Raw genomic sequence first — 16,376 nt, 5'->3', positions numbered from 1 at the left:
CACAGTGTATATATTAGTCAGTTTGTGTTGACCACAATGTATATATCAGTCAGTTTGTACTGACCACAATGTATATATCGGTCAGTTTGTACTGACCACAGTGTATATATCAGTCAGTTTGTACTGGACATAGTGTATATATCAGTCAGTTTGCTGTTGACCACAGTGCACACATCAGTCAATTTGCTGTTGACCACAATGTACGCATCAGTTAGTTTGCTGTTAACCACAATGTATATATCAGTCAGTTTGCTGTTAACCACAATGTATATATCGGTCAGTTTGTGTTAACCACAATGTATATATCGGTCAGTTTGCTGTTGACCACAATGTATATATCGGTCAGTTTGTGTTGACCATAGTGTATATATCGGTCAGTTTGCTGTTGACCACAATGTATATATCGGTCAGTTTGCTGTTGACCACAGTGTATATATCAGTCAGTTTGCTGTTGACCACAATGTATATATCAGTCAGTTTGCTGTTGACCACAATGTATATATCGGTCAGTTTGTGTTAACCACAATGTATATATCGGTCAGTTTGCTGTTGACCACAATGTATATAACGGTCAGTTTGTGTTAACCACAATGTATATATCGGTCACTTTGCTGTTGACCACAATGTATATATCGGTCAGTTTTGTGTTGACCATAGTGTATATATCAGTCAGTTTGCTGTTGACCACAATATATATATCGGTCAGTTTGCTGTTTACCACAGTGCACACATCAGTCAATTTGCTGTTGACCACAATGTACACATCAGTTAGTTTGCTGTTGACCACAATGTATATATATCGGTCAGTTTGTGTTGACCACAGTGTATATATCAGTCAGTTTGCTGTTGACCACAATGTATATATATCGGTCAGTTTGTGTTAACCACAGTGTATATATCAGTCAGTTTGTGTTGACCACAGTGTATATATCAGTCAGTTTGCTGTTGACCACAATGTATATATATATCGGTCAGTTTGTGTTAACCACAGTGTGTATTTCAGTCAGTTTGTGTTGAACACAGTGTATATATCAGTCAATTTGCTGTTGACCACAGTGTATATATCAGTCAGTTTGCTGTTAACCACCATGTATATATCGTTCAGTTTGTGTTAACCACAATGTATATATCGGTCAGTTTGTGTTGACCAAAATGTATATATCAGTCAGTTTGCTGTTAACCACAATGTATTTATCGTTCAGTTTGTGTTGACCAAAATGTACATAAAAGTATGTTTGTGTTTACCACAGTATATATATATATATATATGTCAGTTTGCTGTTGACCACAGTGTATATATCAGTCAGTATGTGTTGACCACAATGTATACATCAGTAAGTTTGCTGTTAACCACAGTGTATATATCAGTTAGTTTGCTGTTGACCACAGTGTATATATCAGTCAATTTGCTGTTAACCCCAGTGTATATATCAGTCCTTTTGCTCTTTTTGTTGAACACAGTGTATATATCATTCAGTTTGCTGTTGACCACAGTGTACACAACAGACAGTTTGCTGCTGACCACAGTGTATACATCATTTAGCTTGCTGTTACCTACATTGTATATATCAGTCAGTTTGCTGTTGACCACAGTGTATATATCAGTCAATTTGCTGTTGACCACAATGAACACATCAGTTAGTTTGCTGTTAACCACAGTGTATATATAAGTCAGTTTGTGTTGAACACAGTGTATATATCAGTCAGTTTGCTGTTTACACACAGTGTATATATCTTTCAGTTTGCTGTTAACCACAGTGTATATATCAAATAGTTTGCTGTTGACCACAGTGTATATATCAGTCAGTTTGTGTTGAACACAGTGTATATATCAGTCAGTTTGCTGTTTACACACAGTGTATATATCTTTCAGTTTGCTGTTAACCACAGTGTATATATCAAATAGTTTGCTGTTGACCACAGTGTATATATCAGTCAGTTTGCTGTTGACCACAGTGTACACATCATTTAGCTTGCTGTTAACCACAGTGTATATATCAGTCAGTTTGCTGTTAACCACATTGTATATATCAGTCAGTTTGCTGTTAACTACAGTGTATATATCAGTCAATTTGCTGTTAACCCCAGTGTATATATCAGTTAGTTTGCTGTTAACCACAGTGTATATATCAGTGAGTTTGCTGTTGATCACTGTGTATATATCAGTCAGTTTGCTGTTGACGACTGTGTATATATCAGTCAGTTTGCTGTTGACCACTGTGTATATATTAGTCAGTTTGCTGTTAACAATAGTGTATATATCAGTCAGTATTTTGTTGACCACAGTGTACTCATCAGTCAGTTTGCTGTTAACCACAGTGTACACAATGTATATATCAGTCAGTTTGCTGTTGACCACAGTGTATATATCAGTCAGTTTGCTGTTGACCACAGTGTACATATCAGTCAGTATTTTGTTGACCACAGTGTACTCATATTGACTTAGTTGCACACTGATAGGGGTTGTTAAGTGTTTAAAGACAGAGATGTACACTGTAGTCAAATGTATTCTTGAATTAATTCTGTGTACTGATGTAAAGTGATGTAGACTGCAATCATATATGAAAAATGAGGTCAAATGCATATTGAAAAAACTTTAGTCAAATGCATATTGATTAAGGTCAAAACAGTGGTCATGGTCAAAACAAAGATCAAAAATAAATTCACTGTGATAATAACAATAATCAGGTGCATACCAACTAAGGTCAAGAGCATTTTAACTGTGGTCAAAACAGTGGTCAATTACATACGGACAACAAAACAGCGGTCAATTACATACGGACAACAAAATAGTTGTCAATTACATATGGACATTAAAACTCTGGTCAAAACCACACTGATTAAGGTCAATTAAGACAGTGTTAAAGTGTAAACTGATGGAGGTCTTAACTATGGTCAAAAGCAAACTGAGGTAAAAATTATGTTCAAGTGCATAAAGACTGAAGTCAAAACAGTGTTCAAGTGTATATGGAGTTCAAAAGCATACTGATTGAGATCAAAATTGTTGTAAAGCATATACTGACTGAGGTCACAACTATGATCATGTGCATACATTGCCACATGTATCTGCTTCATTACTTTTGTAATATTAATGCTACTTAAAAAATAACATCAAATCAATCATCTTCTTCAAAAACTATCTAAATACATGTAGACTGATTTATCTTAAGGTATGTGACCTATAAAAACCAGTTCAGTGCTTACAGCAAGTTAATATCATACGTATTCCCACAACATCATGAGATGACATCTGCTTATCCCGCATATTCAAATAATTATAAAACATGACTTAAAAATTGAACAGTATAATCAAGGTTAATGTCAAAGTCATCTAAGTCACATGTCATTGTAATCAAATACACTAACCACTAGCAATGACAGAAGAAAAATTCGCTGAATATCTGTAATTTTGTAATAATAGTTTTAACAAACACAGCATGTCTTTAAACAGAAAACCAGGACGAATTCCTATCAAGTTATAAGAATGATATAAAAAAAAAACAACATGGAAATATAATGACTTTCCCTAGAAAGAAAAAGACAGTACTTTATAATGACATGTGTTTTTCTGAAATATGTAATTTGTCTGTATAGTATCTATGTACCTCAATTCCAAGACAAAACCTATTAATATTGACATATATCTTATATATATATATAATTTTATTCAAACATGTGAAAATTCAACATCCTAAACTCTCAAATGAGGAACAATCATTACATAAGTCAATTTCACATTTACCATCTGATTAACCAAATTTTTAACCAAAAACCAATCAACTAAAACAGAACGTAATCCTGGGGTCAGTTTAATAATGCAAACAACTGTTACAATGTGAGTACATGTGAACTGTTTCTCAAAACAGAAAGTCAACATAACAGCATGAGAATGAATTTATTTGCTTAATGTGTCTGACAAATCAAAGCCTATGTGGTGGGTGTTAAATAAAATTACCATTACACTACTTTCTGAATACTGGAACAAACTTGAAACAAGAACCTGTATTTGGTAAACACATGAGCCCTTGTCAGTAACCAATTTGCTAAAAATGACTCATTCACTCAAAGAAGAACTTGACCTTGAACCTAATGACTCTTAAATACACTCAAAGTAAGATGACCACCAAATAAAAGCTGTACAAGCAAAAATGTTAAAATTTATTTTTAGCACCAGTGACCTTGACCTTCAAGTCAGTAACCCCAAACTCCACCGTAAGTTAGAAGATTGCCTACCAAATATAAAAAGGCACCAGTCAATAAATAAATTAAGATTTTATGAGCAAAATTGTAAAAATCTATTTCCAGTACAGATGACCTTGACCCACTGACCACAGGTAGAGAACCAACCATGATATTTATTTTAAAAAAATAAAGACACTGGTCCATAAGTAAAGACTGTATGAGTCTGTTTATGATTAAGACATAAGTCATTGATATCTACGAAATGGTGTTAAAATCATAATGAATATCTAATAAACTATATACATTGCTGGAAAGTTTCTTTGACAACTGGAGCAGAGTGAGAGTGAGGACTGCATCACTGCATTTTTTTTTCAAAATTCATCTAAGGTTCTTATCAAATCAATCTAAACTGAGAACCAATTATTCTCTATCACATAATCACTTTCATATCTTATTGTGTAATATAGTAATAATAGTCTACAAACAGCTCTACATAGTTCTAGATATCATGTTAAATTATGCAAACAAATAAACTAGGTATTTTATGGCAGCAGAAACAAACTGTGTACACCAGGTGTCTTATGTGAGCATGCCTGGTCACCAGATTGTACAATATTGTCACATTGTCCTCACAGAATATTAAACTATTGTGACAATATATTAATACAAAAGCTGATTCTTTTGATCTAAGGGGATTTAAAGTTTAACATCATTGATTCTTTTTTATTTGGAGAACAGAGATGTTAAATAGATAATTCAGTCACAATATAACAATGTTCTTCATTAAAAACAGTCCTACATAATTAAGCATCATATTAGTTCTGTAGGGGTGACTGGTTCAGCATCAGGGTGGCTGGTGCGATCCTTCAGCAAAGCGCAAAATTTTCCGAGACCATAAGTGTCTTATACATTCAGTCTAAAAGTCATTTGTCTTAACTGCTGATTTAGAAATCATGTGGAATAAGAAGTTAACCACTTGCAGAGAAAATGATTATTACTGGTTAGTATCAAAGAAAGCCTGTCATGTGGATCTACCATCAAGATATGACCAAAAAGGTTTAAAATTGGTGTAAACACTAGAAAAACAGAAAGCAGTCCTAACACCTTCAGCAATAATGGTACTTTCCATAAATCACTGCTATCTGGCCACACATCTAATTTTAGCTGCAAAATTTCCCCTGTATAATATCTTTATATTAAAATCCTTTAAAACTAATAATGGTTCATGAAAAGATGTTAATATGAAAAAACTGTTGGATTTTTTTTTCTATTTTTAGCTCCAGGATGCCTAATAAGGACCAATCAGAGTCATTTAAACCTGTCCGCACAGATCTCTTAAAGTAAGTTTATCAAGTAATTATGACAAACTGTTTCACAGGACAAGATGTTGTGAAGACGTGATGCCAGACAACAGATACAGAAATATCTATCTGTCTGAACAGCTCACAAAAAAACCCTTCCTTATGATAAGCTAAAAACCTCAAACAGAATAAAATACAATAAATTATGTTGTACGCAATTATGTGAAATGATGCAGGACAAATAGCCTATGTGACTTGCTCTTTTCACAACAGCTTTAAATCTGTGGGAAAAATTTTATTAAAAGTTTTTTAAAAAAAAAATAACCCCACGGTTTTTTTTGGACTTTTTTTTAAATGGCCCTACTTGGCAAATTAGGTTACATCACACTTTTTTTTCTGTATCTAAATTGGGCCCAAAACACTTATAATTTTAAAAGCCCAATTTTGGAACAAAAAAACTTGAAAATTATTTTAAATTAAAAATTTAGAGTTAATTTTAAAAAACGTGATTCGTTCATCTAAATAGGTCAGAATCATACATATATTATATATGGTATATACAGATACATGACGTACATATATATGATGCTATAAAACAATAAGTATTACAGTCATACAGATATACAGCCCATCAAGCTATTACTGTAAGAAGTCTTTCCCCGGATCTTTCAGTACTAGTCAAATAAATTAAACAATGAATGGGTGAGATTTCGTATAAAATACAGTCAGTTTATCCTCACAGTCAGTTTATCCTCTGATTTAAAGAACAGATTTGTTCTATGCTGTTTGACCACTGTCTGCATTGTTTGTTACATAGTCTGCAACTATTTTAAAAATTTCCCTAAAATGATAACAGACCTTGTCAAGATTGAAAGATGTTCAAGTCCAGTTAAGATATTTAGTATGCACCAAAACATACAAACTTTTCCAAATTTCAGTACTTTTTTAACTAAAGGGAGACAACTTAATAAAACATAAATTATCATAGTTAACAAATTTCAAATTACTTCTCTTAGTTTATATTAAATCAGTAACTAACATCAATCACAAATGGATAATTGTTCTTTATACATATTTTTGGGGTCCAATTTTTTTTTCTCAAATTTATTGTTGTGTTTTAAAGTCATCAATAAAAACAATAAAGCTTAGAAATTAAAAAAAACACTTATCCCTGGCAAAGCATTTCACTTACATCATCAAAAACTTCATAACATTAATTTTGGGGTAGAGTTTCATTTCATGTCCTGCATATATTATAATTCAAAATGGACTTGATAATTTGAAATTCTTACATTTCAAAATAATATTTTAATAAGCTTATTGGTCAGATTCTTATCCAACTTTGTCGTTGTACAAATCAACCTGATTCTATGCTGGTGGAATGGTTGGTCTGATTCTATACCGGTGTAATGATTGGCCTGGTTAGCTGTCTGTTTAGCTCAATAGGTAGAGCGTTTGAATGTGAAACGGGGGACCCAGTTTCGATAAACAGGACAGTGCATGTCATTTTCATTATGATTTATCATGAAATTTTCTCTATGGTCATTCACATTGTACCTCTGCTTTGGGAAAGTAAAAGAAGTTTTTAGTTCCGTGGCAAAAAATGAAAACCAAAATAGTACTGGGAAAATGTTGAACCCGTCCGCACCCGGATCAATGCGGTGGCTGAACTGTTGGGGTCTGGTTTAATTTAAAATTTGGGTTAATTTCCCCGGGTCCAAAAGTAAAAAAATATCAACTTTGTAAAGGTTTGTCTGGTTCTATTCTCGTTGTGTGAAAATACTCTTACCCATTAAGGTCTTTTTTTAAATAAATCAGAATCACTTGAGTCTTTTGTATTTAGTTACATCGTAATTTGACTAATTGCTTTGACTAAGATGAATTTCAAAGATTTCTTTTACATACATTATAAAAAGTGACTCCAACACTTATTTCCCTTCAAATTGTTTCAACAATCTTGGTAGATAGTGAGTGACCAACCAACCAGATATATGAAAAACCAACTTATCTTTTTTTTTTCAAAGAAAAGTTCCAAAGTTTTCCCAAAATACATACAAGAGGGCCATGATGGCCCTGAGGTCGCTCACCTGTATATAGGCCCCCCACCCCCGGGCCAATTTTTACCCAAGGGCTTTTATTTGTTTATTTGAACAGACTTGGTAGACACCCATAAGAAGATGTTTCATGCTAAACATCTAAGTTCTAGCTCATTGGCTTTTTTAAAAGAAGATTTTTAAAGTTTTAACTATACACATTTAGTTAAAAACAATGACACCCCTGGAGCAGGGCCAGTTTTGACCCCCGGGCGTTTATTTTAACAAACTTTGTAGATATTTACTTAAAGATGTTTCATGCTTAATATCTAAACTCTAGCTATTTGGGTTTTTCCAAAGAAGATTTTTAACTTTTTGCTATACACATATAAGGAAAAAATCAATGACCCCCCCCCCCCCCGGGCGGGGCCAGTTTTGACCCCAGGGCTTTTATTTGAACATACTTGGTAGACACCCATTAGAACATGTTTCATGCTAAATATCTTAGCTCTAGCTCTTTGGGTTCTTTAAAAGAAGATTTTTTAAGTTTTTACTATATGCATATAGGGAAAATCTATGACCCCCTGGGGCGGGGTCAATTTTGACCCCAGGGCTTTTATTTGAACAAACTTGGTAGACATTCACTAGAAGATGTTTCATGCCAACTATCTAAGCTCTAGCTCTTATGGTTCTTTAAAAGAAGATTTTTACTATATGCATATAGGGAAAATCAATGACCCCCGGGGCGGGCCAATTTTGACCCCAGGGCTTTTATTTGAACAAACTTGGTAGACACTCACTAGAAGATGTTTCATGCTTAATATCTTAGCTCTAGCTCTTTGGGTTCTTTAAAAGAAGATTTTTTAAGTTTTTACTATATGCATATAGGGAAAATCAATGACCCCCATGGGCGGGGCCAATTTTGACCCCAGGGCTTTTATTTGAACAAACTTGGTAGACACTAACTAGAAAATGTTTCATGCCAAATATCTAAGCTCTAGCTCTTACGGTTCTTTAAAAGAAGATTTTTTAAGTTTTTACTATATGCATATAGGGAAAATTAATGACCCCCCGGGGCGGGGCCAATTTTGACCCCAGGGCTTTTATTTGAACAAACTTGGTAGACACTCACTAGAAGATGTTTCATGCCCAATATCTTAGCTCTAGCTCTTTGGGTTCTTTAAAAGAAGATTTTTTAAGTTTTTACTATATGCATATAGGGAAAATCAATGCCCCCCTGGGGCGGGGCCAATTTTGACCCCAGGGCTTTTATTTGAACAAACTTGGTAGACACTCACTAGAAGATGTTTCATGCCAAATATCTAAGCTCTAGCTCTTATTGTTTTTTAAAAGAAGATATTTAAAGTTTTTTCTTTTGGTTGCCATGGCAACCAGAGTACTGCATGGAATTAAATTCTTTGAACAATTTTTAAAGGTGACCACCAAAGGAACATTCCTGTGAAGTTTGGATGAAATTGGCTCAGTGGTTTATGAGGAGATGTCATTTAAAGCAAAAGTTTACGGACGGACGGACGGACGCCGGACGAAAAGCGATCACAAAAGCTCACCCTGTCACTTTGTGACAGGTGAGCTAACAAGGGACAAAACTATGCCCTCTAGTTGACAGGCCTAAAAACTAATGAAAATTCATTCAGGCTTAAATTTTCCTTAAAATATGCATATTAAATTTACAAAAGGCCATCACTCAAAAATGCACATTCAGATTTTAATAATATTTGATGAGCTTTATTTCCTTACTACAAAAAAAATCATGCTGAATTACATTACAATCCGGCCATCCCTATTTTAAATATGGCTCAAAATGGTAATTTTCATAAACCACATGGTAGACTTTAATGAAGCTTTGTAATCCATATAAATACTCATGTCAAGTTACAAGAACATTGGAGATCCAGATATACTGACTGACAATGCCATTTCAATACCCTCCCCAAAAATATATAGCGGGAAATAATAATCTGAATACACTGTGAAATAATTTCTTAAAAAACCAACAGAATTGTAGAAGAAGATTTTCTATGTTTTTCCCTATATACATAAAGGCAAAAGAGACAACATTCTCCAAAGGCTATATTTTACATCAAATCACAAAATTCTGAACATTCCTGGGAGATTGTTACCTAATAATGATTTCTGTGAAATATCAGAATCTGACCAACAGTAATGTCAACACCATATTCTATGACTTTCCTTCTGCTTAACATGGCATCTAGAGTTAAGCCTGGCATATAATCTTTTGTATAACTTTAAAACAGAATCACCTTAGGAACATTTTGATAATTGTTGTTATTATTAGCCATAAAGTTTAAAGACAATTGTGGGCAGGCAATTTGGTGATCACAAAAGCTAACCTTGAGCACCTTCATACTGTTTGTGTATCTAAATGAGTGCCAATATTGTTTATAAAGTAAACAAACAGTAATGGTTCCCTATGGCAAAGAAAATACATATTTCTATTCATAGTCATTACAGATTCTAAATGATTGTTAAAAAGAATGATCATGTAGAATTCAGTATATATTAGTGGCCAACATGTGTGTATATATTACGATATATGTCATCTTTCTAGCTTTAATGGTGGACAACAATGCACTTTGCCTTTCAGTATTTTAGACACAGGTAAAACCACCAGTCTTTTACAGGCCAGGAGAGTCTTCTACATTTGCTTAGAATTACTTTCAGGTTAGAGTTTTCTGTTGACTTATTTACAGAGAACAAGCAGAGAAATATATAAAACCTTTGTTTAGATCTTGAAGGCAAATCTCCATTATCTCTACGTGATCTTATTGCGGGTGATCTCTCGCGACGTCGAGGTGGACTGCTACCTCCACTGCTGATATCACTATCACTACCGTACTCTACCATCTCACGATGACGTTTCTCACGTTCACGTCGACGCATCTCCACGGCACGTTGTCGTAACTCCTCTTCCCGATCCTAACAGAAGGACAAAATAGTTTTAAAGAATTCCTTAAGTTTAGCTACAACTTTTACTACTAAATGATAATCAATAATTCTCTAATTATATATATGTAAAATGTTTTTAAGCTTACATTTACCATCATGTTTGACATTAAATCCATCTTGCATGTCTTTAACTGACAACCATAAGGTTGCAGCTATGGGTACATGAAATATTTATTTTACCAATTGTTCATCAAAATTTACTGATACACTGTATTTATGAAAAAGAATTGACCACCTTCCGATTAACTCCAAACAACAAAGTTTCTAGAATCATTCTAAGCAAGCACCAAACTATATGGATATTAAAATCTTGTTTAGATCTATCACTATTATTATTTAATCATATAAAGTTACCATTTTTTCCTGTTCAATCTTCTCAATTCTCATCACCTCTGCCTTCTTGTCTGCCTTGTCTAAATAATGATAAATACATATACCAGAAAATTGTTGAGACACCATGGACCATATCAATAGTAAAACTGTTTTAATAAAGCTGCTCCATATGACTATCTAGAGACAAAACAACTAAGGCCTCTATAATATTACAGATATGCAGGCCTTTGTAAATCCCACTGGAGCCATGGTCTTACTACATATTTCTCGAAATATGAAAACAATAAAACTATTCCCCTTTCAGTAGCAGCCTCTGATGAGAATATTTTTTTTTATATTCAACAACTTCAATTAATTTAGTAATGAACCTAAACAAATATAATATTCTTTTTATCACATATAAGTAAGGTTCACCAGTAAAAGAGGAAAATGACATGCCTAAAGAGTACTGCTAAACTTTGCATGCTTACATGCTATGATTGTATAAAGCATATGATGTGACATTGCATTGTTATTTCAGTGGTGCAAGTTTTTATTTAAATGATGTTTTGTTTTGGGGGTTTTTTTTGGTTGGGTTGTAAGTCAAACACAGTATGATCATATAGCGACTTTCCAGCTTTACTGGTGCCCTTCCTTGCATTATTTCAGGCACTAACGGGCACCTGAGTAGAACCACCAACACTAGGTAAGCCAGCTGGATAGCTTCCTCACATGAAAAACACCAAAGTCCCTGTCTGGATTTATTGAATGGTTAATAACACTCTTTAACTGTGATTTATGTGATAAAATCTAGTATTTAAAATATGGAACCACATGTAAAATGGAAATTATGTAACACTGATAGAACAGAAGAAGGGATAATAAACTTACACTGTTTACTTAGAGCTATCTGCATCTTTTTTTTAAGCCTCTCTTGAGGTGTAAGCTTCACCTGAAAGTGTGAGAAAATGTTTTACCATTGTGATTATTTTCAGGTAACTGCTAAATTACAATAAACTTGTAACCTTTATGGAATGTGTCATAATGAATATCATTCATAACAACATTCATTCACACAATAAAAAAACAAACTGCCAAACTATGTCATCAAATGTCACCAAAAGGGTAGATCTTCATGCAATATAACTATCATTTAAGATATTGGTCCATAAATGAAGGTTCAATAAAAAGAAAACTTATAGCCTTTTCATAGACTCAGTGAATATGACCTTGACCCAATTAAACCCAAGCTAAACCAAAAGGTTTTTTATTTTTATTTGTAATTTAATTTCGTTTATAAATGAAAGTACTGTTGAAAATAAACATAAATGGGATAAAAGGATAAGCTACCAACATTAAAGCTGCATGCCTCCAGATGAGAAAAAAATATTTCAAGAAAGTCAACCTAGAGAAAAATGATTTTTAAGAAAAGTAAAAAGATTGAAGATTCAAGTAATAATTTACATGTTATGTCCAATTAATGAGTGATTTTGCAGTATTTATCAACATACAAGTATTTCTACTATGGTATGTGACTAATACAGTTAGGGCCTTTTTTGCATATTTTGACCTCAGAGTTTATGGTAATTTAATTAGGATTATAAAATCAAGTCATATGAAAAGCTTTAGACTTTCCAAAACCAAGGATAACAAATGAAAATACATCAAAACAGCATTTATAAGCTTTGTTTCTGGATTCCAGTCTGTGCTTGCTGAGAAACAGTTTGGACTAAAGTTACAGCTAAATAACTTTTTATAAAATATCTGAACAACATGCAGTTTTAATTTGAGATAGGATAGTTTTAACTAAGGTATGGTTTATTTCTAATTTAAAACTTATAGAATATCCTGTAATTTGAATGATTTCAATATAACTTTACTAAGGTTGGAAATTTCATCTGATTTGGAGCATGAACTTTGGAATTTCTGATATTTTTCATCAATCATTTTCAGCAAATGACACATTGCTATATAATATTTTAAGACACATGCTGGCAGTCACAAAGAAAATACACTCAAATCTACAAAAGATTTATATCTTATTTCTTTCAAATTTAATAAAATTTCTTTCCTATTCCTCTGTGTTTTCTTAGTTTTCAAATATAGTGTGCCCCAGTGGAGATTCAGCTTAAAATTTTATAATCCATACAAAAAAAGAAAAGGAAATACATTCATATAATACTGGTATTCAATTTGTAAAATCAATTATAATTTATTGTCGCTGAACTTATAATTATATACAAGTATGTGTTGGCAATATTCACTTTCTTCTATTGTGTTACAAATTTATACTATACATCTTTATATAACTTATTGCAAATCAAAGTAGAGGGTTACAAGTTATATCCTACAAAAAATCATTTCGAATATAAACATAAATTGTGTAAAAGTACTTAAAATCAATTTGTGAAACAAGACTGGTCATTGGTCACTTTACATACAGATGAAATGGAAACATCCAATCAGATGCTGTTTTAAGCAAGAGTTTCATTATTTCCTCTCTAGATAAGCATTGACAAAAAACACATAACCATCCCCTGCCAAATGTTTACAAAGCTATTCTTTAAAAAAGTTTGTGTAGAGGAGCAAAATAATTTATTTTTAAAAAGTTCTTTGGTAAAAAAATGATGGATAAAGAGATTATAGATGTGCAGTAGGTAAAAATTACCAACTAGATGAGATTATTAAACAGAAAATGGCTCTGCTGTAATGATTCTTGGTCACTGCACTTGTCCCAGTTGTCATCTATTTCATATTGTTATTTACAAAACCATCTCTTGTTCTGTTAAGGAGTAATACTTAGTACAAAAAAAAATGAAAACAAGAACGTGTTTGTTAAACACAAATGCCCCCGGCTCAGATTCTTGTCAGTAGCAATACTTCATAAATGTTTACCCATTCACTCAGTTATGGGCAGAAAAATCACCAAAAAATTGTAAACACAAGTTTTATAGCTTGACAAAGTCATGGCATTTTGTAATTGTGAAAAATATAAGTTGCCAAGTCATTGCTCTGACTTGTGAAGTTGAAAAATATTCAACTTCATGCAAGTTATCTTCCTACCAAATACGAAATACATCTGTCATTAAATAAAGGCTGTATGGGCAAAAGTGTAAAAATCTATTTTTAGCACTTGTGACCTTCACCAAACTGACCCCTAACTCTATCCAAAAGAAGAATACCATGTAAGTTATCTTCCAACCAAATATGAAATACATCTGTCAATAAATAAAGGCTGTATGGGCAAAAGTGTAAAAATCTATTTTTAGCACTTGTGACCTTGACCCAACTTACCCCTTACTCCATCCAAAGGAAGAATACCATGCAAGTTATCTTCCAACCAAATATGAAATACAACTGTCAATAAATAAAAGCTGTATGGGCAAAAGTGTAAAAATCTATTTTTAGCACAAGTGACCTTGACCCACTGATCCCTACCCCAATCAAAAGGATGAATACCATGCAAGTTATCTTCCTACCAAATATAAAATATATCTGTCACTTAATAAAGGCTGTATGAGCAAATGTGTAAAAATCTATTTTTAGCACTGGTGACCTTGACCCAACTGACCACTAACTCCATCAAAGTTTATGTTTCTATCAATTATAAATAACATCTGTCTATAGAACAAGGTCAATACACCTGTAAAAATGTAAAAATCTATTTTTAACATTGGTGACCTTGACATTGGTAACATTGACCTTGACCCAAATGACCCCATACTACACCCAAAGAAGGAGGTGTTTGTATTAAACTAAGACATCAACTAAAAAATAAAGGCTGTATGAGCAAAAGGTTTATATATTTTTTTTAAACCAGTGACCTTGACCCTAGAGACCGCTTACTCTAAAAAAATTAGAGGACCATCAAAGGTATCCACCTACTAAATATGAAAGATATCAGTAAAGAAATTAAGCAATTAGGAGAAATTTAAGGTAAATCCAACTTGCCGAAATAGGTTAACCAGACAAGGCCCTATTTTCAAAGTGAAAAAAGGGAAATAACTGGGAAATATGGATGACACAGTTATATAACTTGGCAATATCATGTGCTTTGTATTGATAAGTAAGTGTGGAAATTATAAAGCCATTAGTATAGATAGAACTTAAAATATTTCCAACTTGCCGTTTTAGGTTAACCATTATTCATTTTCTAAGTGCTGAAAAGGGCAATAATTTGGTAAATATGAAAGCCAGAGTTATGAAACTTGCCCAGATCGTGTACTTTGTATTGATTAGTAAGTGTGTAAACTTAGAAGCCATTGGTACAGGTAGAACTTAAGAAAAATCCAACTTGCCGTTCTAGGTTAACCTCGTATGGACAGACGGACAGACGGACGGACGGACGGTTCAATCACTATATGCCCGGGGGCATAAAAAAGTACATAAAGAGAGATAATTCAAAAACAGGAACATATATATAATTTTCCGCTTGTGCATTTATATCTCAAATTTACAATGTTATATTCCTTGTGTAGTCTAACAGTTTCTGCTGTAAATACATTTTATTGACTTGTACACATTTCAATATGGAAATTAACATTTTATTAACCTAAAATAAATTTAGACTGAACAGCAAACAGTGCAGACTATGATGCACTGTTTGTATGGGTAGATTCAGTTGCCACAACAGGGTAACACACAACCTACTTATCTACATGCTTTATTAGTCTAATTACACATATGTAACAAAATACTATTGTAATAGCCATCATACTAATTTGTTTCTAGAAATATAGATAAATCTACTTCAGGGGCTAGTTGAGGATTTTTTTAACCATAGGGCAACACAAAATTTCATCAACTCCAGAGGGGTGTTGACATTTTACTTGTATTCCTTCATGAGTAATTTTGCTGCATTTTTCTATGTTACTATAAAAACCTTAATGGAATATTATGTTTTTATGCATTGCATACCTAGCCAAATTTCCAATGGAAGGTCATTACCCCCTTAAAACCCCACCACCCAATACTCTCTGAAACGGGGTACATGCATTATGGATGAGGTAAGTTCGAATCCCAAACATGGAAATATGAAATAAATGAAGCCACAACCTAGTCTTACTGTTACACATGAAATGTTAAAGAATGCACACTACATACACACTGATATTTGATCTAGATTTACACTTACAATAAAAGAAATTTTTTTCATTTTCATAGAAATTTAACCATATTTGAACATTCCAAACGGAAGATAAAGAAATTTTAGTAACCTCCGAAGAAGTTTCTTTATGTACCTACAGTAAAGGATTACCTATATAAAATAAATAATTTTGTTATCAGTATTATAATGTAGAAATCATAGAAAGTTCCTATTAAAATGCTGGATTATGAATCAATAATTGAAATATTTTTAACAATATACAAATATGTTTATTCCATATAAAAAATACTCTTTAAATTAATGTCTAACTTATTTTAAAATTGTTATATTCTTACTGACTTGAGATATGCTGGAGGGTTTACCATACGGCACTAAAGACTTGGCACTCCTGAAATGTAAAAACAATAGTTTAAAGGAAGTAAACTCAATATTAAATTTTGTAAGATCAAAATA

The 16,376-nt window shown here is 32.9% G+C and overlaps 1 protein-coding gene across 3 annotated transcripts in view; it reads right to left on the bottom strand.

The window, feature by feature from the left end:
* The window catches only part of LOC132715709 (CLK4-associating serine/arginine rich protein-like), a 58,924-nt gene that overhangs the window by 6,233 nt on the left and 36,315 nt on the right, over positions 1–16,376 (bottom strand). For 2 of the 3 annotated variants that reach the window (XM_060698771.1, XM_060698772.1), the window contains exons 15-18: positions 16,263–16,311; positions 11,708–11,768; positions 10,859–10,917; positions 10,275–10,474 (exon numbers count right to left, since the gene is read on the bottom strand). In XM_060698771.1, the coding sequence (XP_060554754.1) occupies positions 10,275–10,474; positions 10,859–10,917; positions 11,708–11,768; positions 16,263–16,311 (369 nt within the window). Of the gene's footprint in view, positions 1–10,274; positions 10,475–10,858; positions 10,918–11,707; positions 11,769–16,258; positions 16,312–16,376 lie in introns of those variants that run through there. The other variant, XR_009623717.1, reaches the window with a different exon arrangement.

The sequence above is a fragment of the Ruditapes philippinarum genome, unplaced genomic scaffold (genome assembly GCF_026571515.1).
Source record: "Ruditapes philippinarum isolate M1 unplaced genomic scaffold, ASM2657151v2 ctg456_1_1_1_1, whole genome shotgun sequence".
Classification (NCBI taxonomy): Eukaryota; Metazoa; Mollusca; class Bivalvia; order Venerida; family Veneridae; genus Ruditapes; species Ruditapes philippinarum.
The sequence above is the reverse complement of the archived record's forward strand: the minus strand, read 5'-3'. Positions and strand labels throughout refer to the sequence as shown.